We start from the raw sequence: 17,330 nt of genomic DNA, 5'->3' as shown, positions 1-17,330 counted from the left end.
CGGAGCTTGCAGTGAACCGAGATTACACCACTGCACTCCAGCCTGGGGGACAGAGCAAGACTCCGTCTCAAAAAAAAAAGCAACATTGAACTTTCTTACTGACTTTACACAGCTTCTATAGAGTACCTTGAGTTAAATCCAAGAGCAAAAGTTGACTCTCCTCCTCTATTTTTGGTAAACAACTGCATGGTAAACTTACATGACTTCTCTTCCCTGGATTTTACCTGAGAGTAGCCTTTTAAAATTTTTATTTAAAAGAGGGCAGGTTTGGCACTTTTATAGTGATGTCACCAGTGTTAATATTTCTTGGGATCTCAGGAAGATTCAGGTTTTTTTTACAGCTGGTACAGCACAGGCTGGAGCTCCCACTAAGCCAGCCTCAGATTTTTCCAGCTTATTTTGTGCATCAATTTGTGTAACAATACAATTCATGTTTGTCTCCAATACCATTCCTCCATCACCATTTCTGCAAGAATATTGTGAACCTTGTCTACATGGAAAATCAAATCCAGTTCACAAACATTTTCAAAACATTTGTCTAATGTTTCCACAAATACGTAGGGCTGATAGAACTTGGAGAGCTGTGGCTGCCCATGGTTGTTAAGATTGGGATCACCTTGATCATGGCTGAGCCGGGCCCACCGGGTGGGCACTGGGGGCCAGGGTGGGGGCCGGCGGGCAAACCTCGCCTCGTCATCTTGCCGGCGATCCTTCCCCACCCACTCCCTCCCGCACACCAGCAAGAGTTTGTTCTTACAGGCTGCCATTGCAAACTACTGCCTTCAGAAACAAGGTCACTTCAAAGTGTCCAAAATGTGGTAATTAGTGCCATTCACCCTGTGGGGTAATTAAGGAAAACATTTGCCCATTGTTGTCCGTTGTGCAAGAGAGAGGTGTCCAGAAAAGATTCATACTCCCAAACCCTCCACGGGAATGGTGATCTGGAGGAGGGTTGGACAGCCAGAAAGCACACAGTTGACCCTGAAAGGTTTTGTTGCAGCCTGTCATACCCTAACCTTTATAATCTGTCTGAATCTCTACTGCAGGTCAAGTAACCATGGTCTGGGGGGGATAGAGGTGGCAGGTGGGCTAGAATGTGCCATATCTTGATTTGTGGCAATGGGCCTCCTACTCTTTGGAGTGGAGACAGCTAATACCATGAGTCAAAGACCAAATCATGGGATAGTCAATGTATGAAAACACAAGCACCGGGTTCACAAAGTGGAAGAAAGGTCTTGAAGAAGGTGTCAGAAGCAAAAAATGGTAAGTATGTGAGGAGATGGAGATTTTAATTAGCATGACTATAGAAATCATTTCACTATGTATATGTATGTCAAAACATGTGTGCTGTAAATATAGTTTTTATTTTTTAAAAAAAGAATGCCGTCAGTATGAGTCCATTTAAAAATCAGTAGGCTTGAAGGTTCAAGGAAATTGCTGAGAACTGGCATCTCACACTTCCTTTTGGGGTTAGTTGATGCATGGTATAGTTAATGTAAAGATCCAGGATCTTATGAACACAGCTTTTTACCTTGGACTGTTCCTCTTGCAGACTCAGCTACCACCTTCCTTTATGATTAAAAATATATTACTTAGCCTCAGCAATTTGTTTCAGAGCTACTTTCGTAGTGTCTAGTCCAGGATTCCCAGATAGCTTTCTTCATCTTTGTAAACTCGAAAGTGGCCATCTGGGGTTCAGTGTCAAGAAGGGTTCTGAGTCCAAGTCAGATTTAAAGAATAACCATGATGCATTACTGGTATTTGTCAGAGGTCTGGGAGAAGGAATTGAATGTGTTTGAATACATTTATTTTATTATTTTTAAAAATTGGGTTATTCACATAGTTCACCCTTTTACAATGTGCATTTCAGTGGTTTTAGTATTCTTGCAAGATTGTGCAGCTACACAACTATGTAATTCCAGAACATTTTCATCTCCCTAGAAAGAAACTCTATGTACATCAGCAGTCACTCCCCATACCTCCATTCCCCATACCTCCATTCCCCATACCTCCATTCCCCTCCATACTGGCAACTGCCAATCTCCTTTCTGTCTATATGGATTTGCCTGTTGGGGGTATTTCATATAAAGGGAATCATGTGATATGTGGCCTTTGTGTCTGGTTTCTTTTACTTAGCATAATGTTTTCAAGGTTTACCCATGTTGTAGCTTATATCAGTATCTCATATCTTTTTATGGATGAAGAATATTTTATTCTATGGATAGACCACATTTTGTTTATCCATTTCTCAGTGGATGGACATTTGGGTTGTGTCTACTCTTTGCCTATTGTGAATAATGCTGCTATAAAAATTTGTGTACAAAGTTTTGGGTGAACATATAATTTACTTCTCTTGGGAATATATGTGAAGTGAAACTGCTGGCCGTATAGTAACTTTATGTTTAACTTTTGGAGAAACGGCCAACCTGCTCTTCAAAATGACTGTCCTATTTTACATGCCTACCAGCAATGCACAGGGGTTCCGGTTTCTCCACACCCTCACTAACATTTGTCATTGTCTGCCTTTTCATTTGAGCCATCCTAGTGGGTGTGAAGTTGTATTCTTTGTGCTTTTGATGTGCACTTCTCTAACGTCCAACGATGTTGAACATCTTTTCCTGTGTTTATTGGCCATTTGTATATCTTCTTTGGATAAATGGCTTCAGTTGTAATTCCAAGGCCAGATTTTTGCCCTAGGAACAGGACTGATTTATATAGTTAGGCTAACTGCTTCCTAATTGGGAGAATTGGTAGTTGTGAATTTCAGAAACATCTGAGAAGGGTGGATATTGAAGCTTTATATAAAACATTGTAGCAGTTTTCTTTGAATGTGATTATGATTTGGGAACTACCATGAAAAAACTTTCAAGCATATTTTGCCATTCATTGTTAGAATAATATAAACATACATGTTTATAGCAGTGTTGTGTTTTCAGATCATTCTTACATATATTATCTCATTATAACCATTACAACACTGCCATGAGATAGGATGAATATTAGCCGTTATTATCCCCACTTTTAAAAAGTAGAAGCTGAGAGTCAGCTTGTGACTTGCCCAAGTTCACCAACTAGTAGGATTTAAATTCAGGTCTTCTGACTGACTTTGTTAATGGTAATGAACTATTAGTGATGTCAAGGATTTGAAGGGTGAGCTTACATTGCTAGAAATCAGCAATATGCCCATCTTCAAATAACAGATTGTTACTGGCCTCAGAATGTTATTATTTGAATAACTGTACAACAGGATGAATTGTTACTTTTCCATTTAGCCCCTTTAGCTACAAAGTGCTTACAATAAAAGAGCAGAATTACGTATCACTGCCTGCTCATTACATTTTGAACCCAGAAGGAAATCCAGCCAAAGAAAGAACAAAGCCAGGGATGGATTTAGAACCCTAAAAAGAGGCAGCGTTTGGTTAGGTGGCCTCAACCCATCATGCCTCCTCCTCCCAGCCTCCATATTCCTAAACTGACCTTCTTGGGAAACAGGAATTTAAATGTAGAATGAGTGCAGAGAAAGTGAGATATCTATTGAGATCAAATAAAAATTAACCTTGATACTAATGTTAACTGAGAGACACCACATTAAAAGCTAAACATTACCTTTAAAGGGTAGGAAAGATGAGTGACTTTTTAAATGCAGTCTTGAGCTGGGTACAGTGGCTCATGTCTGTAACCCCAGCACTTTGGGGGGCTGAGGAGGGCAGATCACCTGAGGTCAGGAGTTTGAGACCAGCCAGGCCTACGTGGTGAAACCCCGTCTCTACTAAAAATACAAAAATGAGCCAGGCGTGGTGACGCACACCTGTAATCCCAGCTACTTGGGAGTCTGAGGCAGGAGAATCGCTTCAACCTGGGAGGCAGAGGTTTCAGTGAGCCAAGATTGCACCACTGCCCTCCAGCCTGGGCGACACAGTGAGACTTGGTCTTAAAAAAAAAAAAAAAAAAAAAAAAAAGCAGTCTTAAGTCCATATGCAGTCTTTGTTTTTAACATTTCTTTTAAACTTAAGTATCTTGGGGATAGAAACATCAGTCTATTGATCATATGGATGTGAATTTTGTTAACTGTGAAACACAGCTTACCTGCTCATTTTTCTTTTGACCCATGAGGGTTATTAAATTTGCTTTTGATCATTTCGTGCATATCTACATCTTAAGTTTTTAGAATTTAAAAGTTGTACACTATCTTTATGAAGTTCTCACTGTTATGTTGCACATCTTTTCTAACTTAAAATAAGCCCTTGTAGTATGTCACTAATTCGGAAAGTTTACCTTTACTTTGAAGAGAAGTACATAAAACATAGTGAGGGCAATTGTGGTAGATCACGCCTGTAATCCCATCACTTCGGAAGGCTGAGGGGTTGGATGGCTTGAGGCCAGGAGTTTGGAGATCAGCCAGGGCATCATCGTGAGACCCCTTCTCTACAAAAAATAAAAAACAAAAATTATCCAGGCATGGTGGCATGCACATGTAGTCTTAGCTACTCAGGAAGCTGAGGTAGGAGGACTGCTTGGACCCAGGAGTTCAAGGCTCCCGTGAGCTATGATCAGGCCACTGCACTCCAGCCTGGGCAACAGAGCGAGACCCTGTCTCCAAAAAACAAACCACAGTGACATCTTTCATAGCATGACCCATCTGCTTCAAATCAGCATCAAAGCTTATTTTATCAGGAAATTTTATGTAACAAAAGTTTTTGAAGCACTGCACCCTTTTGATGGAGAGGATATCATTTATTAAAGCTTTCGGTTTTGCTTTCAAAATATTTTTTGAAAAATATCCATGGACGCATGTACACATATGTAGTTTTACTTTTACCATATTGGACAGCATCAAACAGTGGTAATAGTTACTCTTTACTCTCAACATATAGATCAAAAACACATGGAAGGACTTGTAGGTAAATAATGATTTCAGTTATGACGTAGTGCGAAATGATTCTATCAGGAAACTGGGATGAGTAATGTGACTCTGTTGTAAGATTTTCGGTAGCAGAAGTACAGAACAAAAATAAAACATGTCAGCAAAAAACACAATGGTAAGTTGTCATCTGAGTGATTGTGTAAGCCTTGGAGATAGTTAATGTAACCGAGAGGAGGCGTCCACATAAGCTCCTGCCTTCACAATAGATAGCTTGTGCCTATTTGGATATCACAAAATGTCATTTGCTGTTTTTTTCTGCTTTCATGTACTACATTTCTTATCTTGCTTTTTCATTCTTCATGTAAAAGAGGTTTCTAGACAGAGTTTCTGTTTCACTTCACAAACATTTTATCATTGATGGAGCCTCCTTTTTCCTGGAGACTGTTCTAGGAGTTTTATATATGTTATCTCGTTTAATTCTCATGTCAACTCTGTAAGGTAGGCATTGTCAATGTCCCCAATTTAGGGAACAAAGAAGCTGAGGGTCAGCAAGGTTAAGTAACTGGCTCAAGGTCATGAAGGTAATGAGTCATCTGCAGAAGCAAGATTTTGACACAGTTCTGTCTGATGCTACTGTCTGTATCCGTAAGTGATGTATATTTTAGTTAGAAAACTGGAATGGTTACTCAACTTCACATTAATTCTTTATTTTATTGCTTCTGTAGAAGCTCTCTCCCCTCCCCACAAACTCAGAGTCACTCAGCTTGAGCTCAGGAATGATTTCAGATGTCTAAATAGGTCATTTGCAGGGTCTGGGTGGTCTACCCACAGCGGAGGTAAAAGCTCTGGCTCAGTCTTGGCGGCTGAACCATTGCGAATTTAAGCCAGTGGATCTGAAGGCAATTGGGTTCTGTTCTGCCACTCCAGCTCAGGCAGGACAGCCACTTCCATGAAACAGGGCCCCTCTGAGGTTAGATGTGCAGCCTCAGTGGGCAATCAGTGTCATGAATAGCCGCTCCTCGTTTGGCAGCAGTAACTATCCAGAGACAAAGGATGGGATTTGGGATAATTGTGGTCATAAGCTAGAAGTCTCCAGAGTCCTTAGAGGAATTTGAAAACTGAAGAGAATTTTTTTCTTTCCACACTGTGTCAGGGCTTTAGCAAAGGAGTTCTGTTGTGACAATTGTCTGGGTAACATCTGCCTACTCTCTTTTTTTTTTCCTTATCTGTAGTCCAGCTTCCTTAACAGTGCCCCAGGGCGCAATCTCCACACTGTTCATAGTTTTACTCTTAACACTTCCTTGGCTCCTTTGTCCCAGGAAGGTGAGATCCCACTTCCAGGTGATCTCCTACAGGGCTTTTCCCCAGCCTCTGACCTATTTCTAGCCCATATTTCCCACTTCAATCATGTTTCCAGTTCTCCTGAAACGATCCCAAATGTTATATTTTTTCTTAGTGTTGAATTATAAAAGTTATTGATATATTCTGGATGTAGACTGTCATTTGATATAGATAGTGAAATTCTTTCTATTTTTGCCCGTTATTTGCATAGGGAATAAAATATTATGAATGTTTTCTCAGTCTACTGCTTGCCTTTTCATTTTCTTTCTTTCTTTTTCCTTTTTCTTTTTTTTTTTTTTTTTTTTGAGACAGTCTTGCTGTGTCACCCAGGCTGGAGGGCAGTGGTATGATCTCGACTCACTGCAACTTCTGCCTCTTGCACTCAAGAGATTCTCCTGGCTGGGCGTAGTGGCTCACGCTTGTAATCCCAGCACTTTGGGAAGCCAAGGCTGGTGGATCACGAGGTCAGGAGCTCGAGACTATCCTGGCTAACACGGTGAAACCCCAGCTCTACTAAAAATACAAAAAATTAGCTGGGCGTGGTGGCACACGCCTGTAGTCCCAGCTACTCAGGAGGCTGAGGCAGGAGAATCGCTTGAACCTGGGAGTTGGAGGTTACAGTGAGCCGAGATCGCACCACTGCACTCTAGCCTGGGTGACAAAGCCAGACTCCATCTCAAAAAAAAGAAAAAAAGTCTGCTAATCTTTTATCTGTTCTTTTAGTTCCTGAGACAGGAGTATTAAAACCTCCCTCTATCGTGGTAGATTTTCTACTTCTACTTTTATTGTCAGTTTTGTTCTGAATAGTTTTGAAGCTATATGAATAAGTACATACGCATTTAGAATGGATTCAATTGGCATAAGCTTTTATCATTATGAAATGTCCTTTTTATTTCTAGTAATATATACCTCCTTAGAGTCTACTTTGCCTGATACTCATAAAGCTGTTTTAGTTTTGTTTTTGTTAGTGTTTTCATAGTATATCTTTTTCTAAATTTAACTTCCAATGTTTTGTGTATATGATTCTATGGTCTAATTTTGCAACTGTTGAGAAATCTATCAGTCTAATTGTTATCTCTTTGTAGCAATATGTTGTTTCCTCTCTGCCTGCTTTTTAAAGGTTTTTTCTTTGCTACTGGTGCTCTGGAGTTTCACAACAAGTGTGTGTAGGTGTGGATTTATCTTTATTTATTGTACATGAGAATCACTGTCCCTCTTTATGAATTTGAGTCTTTTATCAATTCTGGAAATGTCTCAGCCATTACCATGTCAAATATATGGTCTCTTACATTCTATTCTCTCCTCCCAGTACCCTGGGTAGGTGTATGTTAAACTTCTCATTTTACTGTTCATAACTCTTTTTTTGTTTGTTTGAGACAGAATTTCACTCTTGTCACCCAGGCTGGAGTGCAATGGTGCGGTCTCAGGTCACTGCAACCTCCCCGTCCTGGGTTCAAGCAATTCTCCTGTCTCAGCCTCTCAAGTAATTGGGATTACAGGCGCCTGCCACCATGGCCGTCTAATTATTTTCTTTTCTTTTTTTTTTTTTGTATTTTTAGTAGAGGTGGGGTTTCACCATGTTGGCCAGGCTGGTTTCAAACTCCTGACCTCATGTGATCCACCCACCTCAATCTCCCAAAGTGCTGGGATTACAGGTGTGAGCTGCTGCGCCTGGCCTGTTTATAACTCCTAACCTAATTCTTTCTTGAATAGTGTCTAATCTTCCGTTTAACCCCATCCATTATGCTTTTTCTTCTTTTTTTTCCCCCTTTTTTTTTTTTTTGAGACGGAGTCTGACTCTGTCGCCCAAGCTGGAGTTCAGTGACGCGATCTCTGCTCACTGCAAGCTCCGCCTCCCGGGTTCACGTCATTCTCCTACCTCAGCCTCCCAAGTAGCTGGGGCTACAGGTGCCCGACATCACGCTCAGCTATTTTTTCTGTTTTTAGTAGAGACGTGGTTTCACCGTGTTAGCCAGGATGATCTCCATCTCCTGACCTTGTGATCCGCCCGCCTTGGCCTCCCAAAGTGGTGGGATTACAGGCATGAGCTACCGCGCCAGGCCGCTTTTTCTTTTTTAAAGTATATTTTCTATCTATTTGGTTTTTCTTCAAATCATTCCCAAATGCATGTTTCTGATTCCATATTTCCTTTAAACATATTTATTTGATAATTCCAATATTTGATGTCCTCAGGGAACTAACTGTTGTTTCTGCTGACTCTCACTCCTAGTAGTTTGTATCCTTGTTTGTTTGGTAATTTTTGATTGTGAGCTCATGTGAGTGGATCTTAATCTCCGGATACACGAGTGGCCAAAATTAGGGATGCTTCCCTCAAAGATAAATTTGCATTTGCTTGCCAAGAGTCAGGGAGCATTACAGACTTAGGACAACTTTAGCCACTTTGAGGGTCGAAGCATGATGATGGAAGTCTCAAATCCAGCTTTTCCATCTTTCTACTATATTATAATTTAGTCTCAGAATTGATTGCTATACCAATATCAGCATTGGGCCCCAGGACAATCTAGCCTTTTGTGCTTTCTTGTTGCTCCATGCTCCCACATGTGGTTTCAAATCATCTTTCATGGAAAGTGAAGATGCAGCTGGAAGATTCACGTTATTGTGAGGCTGGTAAATGCATTAACATTCTACATCCTCCAAAATCTAGCTGTTGTTAATGGGAAGGCCCTCCAGAATGTCTAGTCTAGCATATTATCAGAATAGAGGTTTGGGGCCGGGTGGTTCACGCCTGTAATCCCATGCGTGAAGGGATTGGAAGGCCAAGGTGGATGGATCATGAGGTCAGGAGTTCAAGACCAGCCTGAACAACATGGTGAAACCCTGTCTCTACTAAAAATACAAAAATTAGCTCGTTGTGGTGGCGCGTGCCTATAATCCTAGCTATTCAGGAGGCTGAGGCAGGAGAATTGCTTGAACCCAGGAGGCGGAGGTTGCAGTGAGCTGAGATTGCACCACTACACTCCAGCCTGGGCAACAGAACAAGACTCTGTCTCAAAAAAAAAAAAAAAAGTTTAATTCAGGGTTGTTGTTAGTTTTCCAAGTTGAAAATAACTTGCTAAAAGGGAGAAATAAGACTTTTTTGAGCAAATAATGGATATTTTATTTTTATCTCTATTCTTCCTTCTTAGTAAAAATGGAGAACTGAAATCCTAAGGAAGCAAAGAAAATGAAAAGTGATCTGTATGTAACTTGCTGTGTTAAGAAATTGTAAATGTTATAGAAATTTGTTACCTGATTTTCTGTGGTCTTGAAGTTGGAAAGCACGAGTAAGGTCACTTTTTCGTGAAATCACTCTCTCTTTTAATATCTTGATGGCGCTGCTTTCCATAGTATACACTCTGTAAAGAAAACAATAATTAGGTAAAAGTAACATAAATCATCCTGTTGTGTTTCATTTTAATGTGCAGTATTTATGAATTTTTACTTTAAATGAATTGCCTAGATTCTCACATATCGCTACTAGATGGTAAATGTATGCATATGTATATGTATGTGTATGTGTGTGTACATGCACACACGCCTTTCGTGAGGTTTTAAAAGGATTACAAATAGTATTTTCTTTTGAATGTCAAAACTCACATGAACAATCATTTGAAAAGAAGGAAAATAAAGAGGAACTTACTATACCAGATATTGAAATTTATCATTAAATCACTGAGATAAAACAACAGATATTGACACTGAGAAGACTGATACATGAGTAGAACATAATAGAAATTTCATAAACAAAGGCTGCGTGCGGTGGCTGACGCCTGTAATCCCAGCACTTTGGGAGGCCGAGGCTAGTGGATGACAAGGTCAAGAAATCGAAACCATCCTGGCCAAAACTGTGAAACCCCATCTCTACTAAAAATACAAAAATTAGCTGAGCATGGTGGCACATGCCTGTAGTCCCAGCTACTCTGGAGGCTGAGGCAGGAGAATTGCTTGAACCTGGGAGGCGGAGGTTGCAGTGAGCTGAGGCCGTGCCATTGCACTCCAGCCTGGGCAACAGAGCCAGACTTCGTCTCAAAAAAAAAAAAATTCATAAATATATCAAACTATGTATGGGAATAATATATATAATACAGAGGTATTGCAATTCAGTAGAAAAGGACAATTTTTAAAAAGATTGCTAGCATAGTTAGCTAACTACCTGGACTTCAACCTCTACCACAGACCATTTACAAAAATAAATTTTCAAATAAAGGAGGAACAGAGGAACAAAATAGTCACACACATACATATAATGACAATTTTGTTCCTCTTTGTATTTTTTGTGCATGTACACACACACACACACACACACACACACACACACATATGGCAAAATGGTAGATGTAAATCCAGGCATATCAATAATAACATCATATGAGAATGGATTAAATAATCAAAAGGCAGATATTGTGAAACTGGATAAAAACAACAAAACAAGATCCAACTATATGTTGTCAACAGGAGACACATTTTAGTTTCAAAGATACAAAGAGTTTAAAAGGAAAAGGACAAAAAAGGAAATCCCATGCAAACGGCAAGCATGAGAGCTAGGGTGGCATACCAATAGCAGACAAAATGGACTTTAAGACAAAAATTGTTACCAGAGACAAAGAGGGATATTTTACAACTATAAAACAGTCCATCAAGAAGATGAAACAATTATAAACACATGAGAACCTAACAACAGAACCAAAACTACATGAAGCAAAAACGGACAGAAATGAAGGGAGACACAGACAATTCAGCAATAATATTGAGACTTCAATAGTTGACTTTCAGTAATGGATGAAACAACTAGGTGGAAAATCAACATGGATATAGAAGACTTGAACAGCACTCAGACCAACTAGACCTCACAGACATGTATAAAACACTCCACCCAACAACAAGAGAATTACATTCTTCTATAGTACATGTGGAACATTCTCCACAATAGACTCAATGCTAGGCCATAATATAAGCCTTAATAGATTTAAAATGATTAAGATCAAAGTATCTTTACTTTGAAAAAAAATTTAGGATTTATTGAAAGAAGTAAATTCATAACAGAAAGTAATTTGGGAAAAATAAATAAATTAAAAATTAACAACAGAAGAAATTTGGGCAAGTCACAAATATAAGAAAATTAAACAACAAAACCTTAAATAACCAATAGGTCAAAGAAGAAATCACAGGAGAAGTCAGAAAATAAGATGAGTGAAAATGAAAATACAACATACCAAAACATATGGCATACACTGAAGTAGTGCTTATATAAAAATTTATAACTATAGGTGCCTATATTAAAAAAGAAAAAAGATCTCGAATCAATAACATAAACTTCCACTTTAAAAAATTGGAAAAAGGCTGGATGTGGTGGCTCACGCCTGTAATCCCAGCTACGTGGGAGGCTGAGGCAGGAGAATCGCTTGAACAGGGAGGCGGAGGTTGCAGTGAGCCGAGATCACACCACTGCACTCCAGCCTGGGCAACAAGAGCAAAACTCCATCTCAAAAATAAATAAATAAATAAATAAAATAAACAATTGGAAAAAAGAGTAAATTGAACCCAACATAAGCAGATAAAAGGAAATAATAAAGAATAGAACAGTAGGAAATGAAATAGAGAATGGAAAGATAAGAAAGAAAAGTCAACAAAGCAAAAAATTGGATCTTTGAAAAGATCAACTAAATTGTCAAACCTTTAGAATTGCCCAAGAAACAAAAGAAAAAAGCCTCAAATTTCTCAAATCAAGAGTGAAAGAGGGGACATCATTACTGACCTTACAAAAGTAAGAAAGATTATAAAGAAATACTAAGAACAATTATGGACCAACATATTAGATAACACAGGACCAATTGCTAGAATGACACAAACAATCAAAACTGACTAGGAAAAAATTAAAAAACTGAACATGCCTGTAACAAGTAAAAAGTCTAAGTAATCAAATGATTCACAAAGACAAGCCCAGAGCCAGCTGGCTTCACTGGTGAATTCTATGAAACATTTAAGGAAGAATTAATACTAATTACTCACAAACTCTTCCAAAAAGAAGAGGTGGGAATATGGCCCACTTAGAAGCTAGTATTACCTTGATACAAAAACCAGATAAAGATCACAAGAAAACTACAGACCAGTATCTCTTAGGAACATAGATACAAAATCCTCAACAAAATACTAGCAAATGGCATCCAGAAACGTATAAAAGGATTATACACCATGGGTAAGTGGGATTTATTCTAGGAATGCAAGCTTTGTCTAATATCTGAAATCAACCAATGTAATATACCATATTAACACAGAACAAATAAACAATGGGAAAAGGACTCCCTATTCAATAAATGACACTGGGATAACTGGCTATTCATATGCAGAAGAATGAAACTGGACCCGTACCTATCACCATATGCAAAATTAAGTCAAGATGGATTAGACTTATTAATAAATGTAAGACCTCAAACTATAAAAATCCTAGAAGAAAACCTAGGAAATACCCTTCTGGACATCAGCTTTAGGAAATAATTTATGACTAAGTCCTCAAAAGCAACTGTAACAAAAACAAACATTGACAGATGACAACTAATTAAACTAAAGAACTTCTGCACAGCAAAAGAAAATTTCAACAGAGTAAGCAGACAACCTAAAAATTTGGAGAAAATCTTCACAAACTATGTATGCAACAAAGGTCTGATATCCAGGATTTATAAGGAACTTAAACCAGTTAACAAGCAAAAACCAAATAGACCCATTAAAAAGTGGGCAAAGGATATGAACAAACACTTCTCAAAACAAGGCATATAAGCGGCCAACCAATATGAAAAAATGCTCAACATCACTGAACATCAGAGAAATGCAAATCAAAACCACAATGAGATACCATCTCACACCAGTCAGAATGGATATTATTCAGAAGTCAAAAAATTGTAAATATTGGCAAGGCTGCAGAGAAAAGGGAATGCTTATACACTGTTGGTGTAAATGCAAACTAGTTCAGTCACTGTAGAAAGCAGTTTGGAGATTTCTCAAAGAACTAAAAATGGAACTTCCATTGGACCCAGTAATCCCATTACTAGTATATACCCAAAGGAAAATAAATCATTGTACCAAAAACACATGCACTTGTATGTTCATCATAGAACTATTCCCAATAGCAAAACACGGAATCAACCTAGGTGTCCATCAATGGTGGACTGGATAACGAAAATGCAATACATATACACCATGAAATACTACACAGCCACAAAAAAACAAAATCATTTCCTTTGCAGCAACATGGATGCAGCTGGAAGCCATTATCCTAAGTGAATCAACATAGGAACAGAAAATCAAATACCATGTGTTCTCACTTTTAAGTGGGAGCTCAACACTGGGTACACATGGACATAAAGATGGGAACAATAGACACTGGGAACCACTCGAGGGGGAGGGAGAGAGGAGGGCAAGGGCTGAACAACTAAGTATTGGGTATTATGCTCACTACCTGGGTGACAAAATCACCCATACATCAAACCCCAACATCACACAATATACCCATGTAACAAATCTGTACATGTACTCCTTGAAAATAAAAGTTGAAATTTTCAGAAATCACATGATCATCTCAATAGATGCAGAAAAACTTATCTGATGAAATTCAATACTCTTTCATGATAAAAACACTAACCAAACTAGGCATAGAAAGGAACTTCCTCCACTTGATGAGAGGCATCTACACAAAGACAAAGCTAACATCATACTTAATTATCAGAGAGTGAATGCATTCCCTTAAGATCAGAAATAAGACAAGTATATCTGCCTTCACCAGTTTTATTCAACACTGTACTGGAGGTTTTAGCCAGGATGATTATACAAGAAAAATAAAACCAGGATGATCATACAAGAAAATAAAACAAGGGATCCAGATTGGAAAAGAAGTAAAACTATCTCCATTAACACCATTAACAGATATGATCTGGAATATAGAAAATCTCAAGGACTCTACTAGAAAAAGATTAAAACTAACAAGTTAATCAAGATTGTACAAGATCAATATCCAAAATCAATTGTATTTCTTTTTTTTTGAGACTGAGTCTCGCTCTGTCGCCCAGGCTGGAGTGCAGTGGCGCGATCTCGGCTCACCACAACCTCCGCCTCCCGCATTCCAGCCATTCTTCTACCTCAGACTCCCAAGTAGCTGGGACTACAGGCATGTGCCACCACACCCAGCTAATTTTTGTATTTTTAGTAGAGACAGGGTTTCACCACATTGGCCAGGCTGGTCTTGATCTCCTGACCTCATGATCCACCTGCCTCAGCCTCCCAAAGTGCTGGGATTACAGATGTGAGCCACCGCACCTGGCCTGTTTCCTTAATTATATTTTTAGATTCTTGATTCCTAGTGTATAGAAATACAATTGATTGGCTGGGCGTGGTCAGCCTCCAAGACTGGAGGATCACTTGAGCCCAGGAGTTCGAGGCCCAGCCTCGGCAACACAGTGAGATCCTGTCTCTACAGAAAATTGAAACACTTAGCCGGGTGTGATGGTGCATGCTAATTTTAATGTAAGGCCCAGGAATTTGAGGGTGCAGTGAGCTATGATCGCATCACTGCACTCCAGCCTAGGTGACAGAGTGAGACCCTGTCTCCAGAAAAGAGAAAAGAAAAGAAAAGAAAACAATTCCATTTACTATGGCAGCAAAATGAATAAAATATTTAGAAATAAATTTAGCAAAATAAGTCCTAGACTTATACATGGAAAAGTACAAAATATTATTGAAGGAAATTAAAGAAGATTTAAATAAATAGAACAATATTTCACGTTCATGGATTGGACAACTTAATATTGTTAAGATGGTAATAGCCTTCAAATTGATCTACAGACTCAACATAATCCCTATCAAATTCCCAGCCGGTATTTTTGCAAATTGACAAGCTGATTCTGAAATTCACATGAAAATGCAAGGGACCCAAAATAGCCAAAACAATCTTTAAAAAGAAGTACAAAGTTCAACTCACATTTACCAGTTTTAAAACTGTAGTAAGTTTGTAAAGTTATAATAATTAGGACAGTGTGGTACTGGCATTAGGATAGACATAGACTTAGACAAATAGAATACAATTTAAAGGCCAGAAACAAACCCTTACATTATGGTAAACTGATTTTTGACAAGAGTGCCAAGAAGGAAAGAATAGTCTTTGAGTCATGGTTCTGGGACAACTGGATATCCACATGTAAAAAAAAGCTGAACTCTTCCTTCACATCATATACAAAAATTAACTTAAAATGGATCAGAAACCTAAATATAGGAGCTAAACCTATAAAACTCTTAGAAGAGAACATAGGAATGAATCCTTATGACTCTGAGTTAGGCAATGCCTTCTTAGATACAATACCAAAAAAGCACGAGCCACACAAGAAAAAAAACAGATAAATTAGATTTCATCAAAATGAAAAATGTTTGCACTACAAATAATACCACAGAGAAAGGGATAAGACATCCCACAGAATGGGAGAGAATATTTGCAAATCAAATATTGAACAAGTGGCCAGTCGTGGTGGCTCACGCCTATAATCCCAGCACTTTGGGAAGCTGAAGCAGGTGGATCGCTTGAGCCCAGGAGTTCAAGATCAGCCTGGGTAACATGGTGAAACCCCATCTCATCAAAAATACAAAAATTAGCCAAGTGTGCTGGCTTGTGCCTGTAGTCCCAGCTACTTCAGAGGCTGAGGCAGGAGAATCAATTGAGCCCTGCAGGCCAAGGCTGCAGTGAGCCATGATCACCTGGGCAACAAAGTGAGACCCTGTCTCAAAAATATATATATATACTGAATAAGTGATGTGTATATAGAATAAAGAACTCTTGCAATGCAAAAATAAAGAGTGACAATTAAAAATGGAAAATGAACTTGAAATATAATATTTCTAAAGAAGATATACAAATGTCCAATAAGTACATGGAAAGATGCTCAACATCATTAATCATTAGGGAACTACAACTCAACACTACAATGAGATTCTACCTCACACCACTAAGACAACAATAAGAAAAAAGAGATCAAGCTGGGCGTGGTGGCTCACACCTGTAATCCCAGCACTTTGGGAGGCTGAGGCGGGGAAATCACCTGAGGTCAGGAGTTCGAGACCAGCCTAGCCAATGTGCTGAAACCCCGTCTTTACTAAACATACACAAATTAGCTGGGCATGGTGGCACATGCCTGTAGTCCCAGCTACTCAGGAGGCTGAGGCAGGAGAATCACTTTAACCCAGGAGGTGGAGGTTGCAGTGAGCCAAGACTGTGCCGCTGCACTCCAGCCTGGAGCAACAAGAGTGAAACTCTGTCTCCGAAAAAAAAAAAAAAGAGCTCATAACAAGGGTTGGCAATGATGTAGAAAACTTGGAATCCTCACACACTGATGGTGGAAATGGTAAACTGGTAAGCCCCTTGGGAAAAAGTTTGCAAGTTCCTCAAAATGTTAAACATAGAATTACCATATAACCCAGCAATTCCATTACCAAGTGTTTACTCAAGAGAAATGAAACGTGTACACACAAAAACTTGCCCATGAATGTTCATAACACCATTGTTTATAATAACCAAGAAGTGGAAACACCCTAAATGTCTATCAACTCATGAATGGATAAACAAAATGTCGTCTATTCATACAGTGGAACATTATTCACCCATAAGAAGGAATGAAGTACGGATATAGAATACAGCATGAATGACCTCAAAAACATTGTGCTGAGTGAAAGAAGCCAGCCACAAAAGACCACATATTGTGTGATCTCATTTATATGAAATGCCCAGAATAGGCAAATCCACAGAGACAGAAAATAGATTAGTGGTTGCCTAGGGCTGTGATGGGAGGAGGTGACTGGGAAATGACTGCTCAATGGGTGTGAGTCTTCTTTTTAGGATGGCAAAAATGTTCAAAAGTTAGATAATGGTGATAGTTGCACAACTCTGTAAATGTACTGTCACTGAATTGTAAATGGGTAAACTTTGTGGTACATAAATTACATCTCAATGTAGCTGTTAAATTTGAGAATTTGTGTGTGTGTGTGTGTGTACAGAGACAGAGAAAGAGAAATTTTCTAAACAAAGGTAAAATCCAAAATTATAATGAAATTATAAATATGGTATGTTGTTTTCAGATTGTCCAATGTTATA

The 17,330-nt window shown here is 38.8% G+C and overlaps 1 protein-coding gene and 1 pseudogene across 1 annotated transcript in view; both read right to left on the bottom strand.

Annotated features, from left to right (window-relative positions):
- Window positions 1-247: 247 nt before the first annotated feature.
- LOC108523795 (AP-3 complex subunit sigma-1 pseudogene) lies at window positions 248-625 on the bottom strand (annotated as a pseudogene).
- Window positions 626-9,437: 8,812 nt separating this feature from the next.
- Window positions 9,438-17,330, bottom strand: part of LOC108523785 (serine/threonine-protein phosphatase with EF-hands 1-like) — a gene marked incomplete at its 5' end in the record, with an annotated part of 14,672 nt that continues 6,779 nt past the window's right edge. Inside the window, one exon of the mRNA XM_017864554.1 lies at window positions 9,438-9,561. Coding sequence (XP_017720043.1) covers window positions 9,438-9,561 — 124 coding nt within the window. The remainder of the gene's footprint in view (window positions 9,562-17,330) is intronic.

This window comes from Rhinopithecus bieti, unplaced genomic scaffold (assembly GCF_001698545.2).
Source record: "Rhinopithecus bieti isolate Rb0 unplaced genomic scaffold, ASM169854v2 scaffold_76074, whole genome shotgun sequence".
NCBI classification, from domain to species: domain Eukaryota; kingdom Metazoa; phylum Chordata; class Mammalia; order Primates; family Cercopithecidae; genus Rhinopithecus; species Rhinopithecus bieti.
Note: the sequence above shows the minus strand (reverse complement) of the source record. Positions and strands in the feature narration are given on the sequence as shown.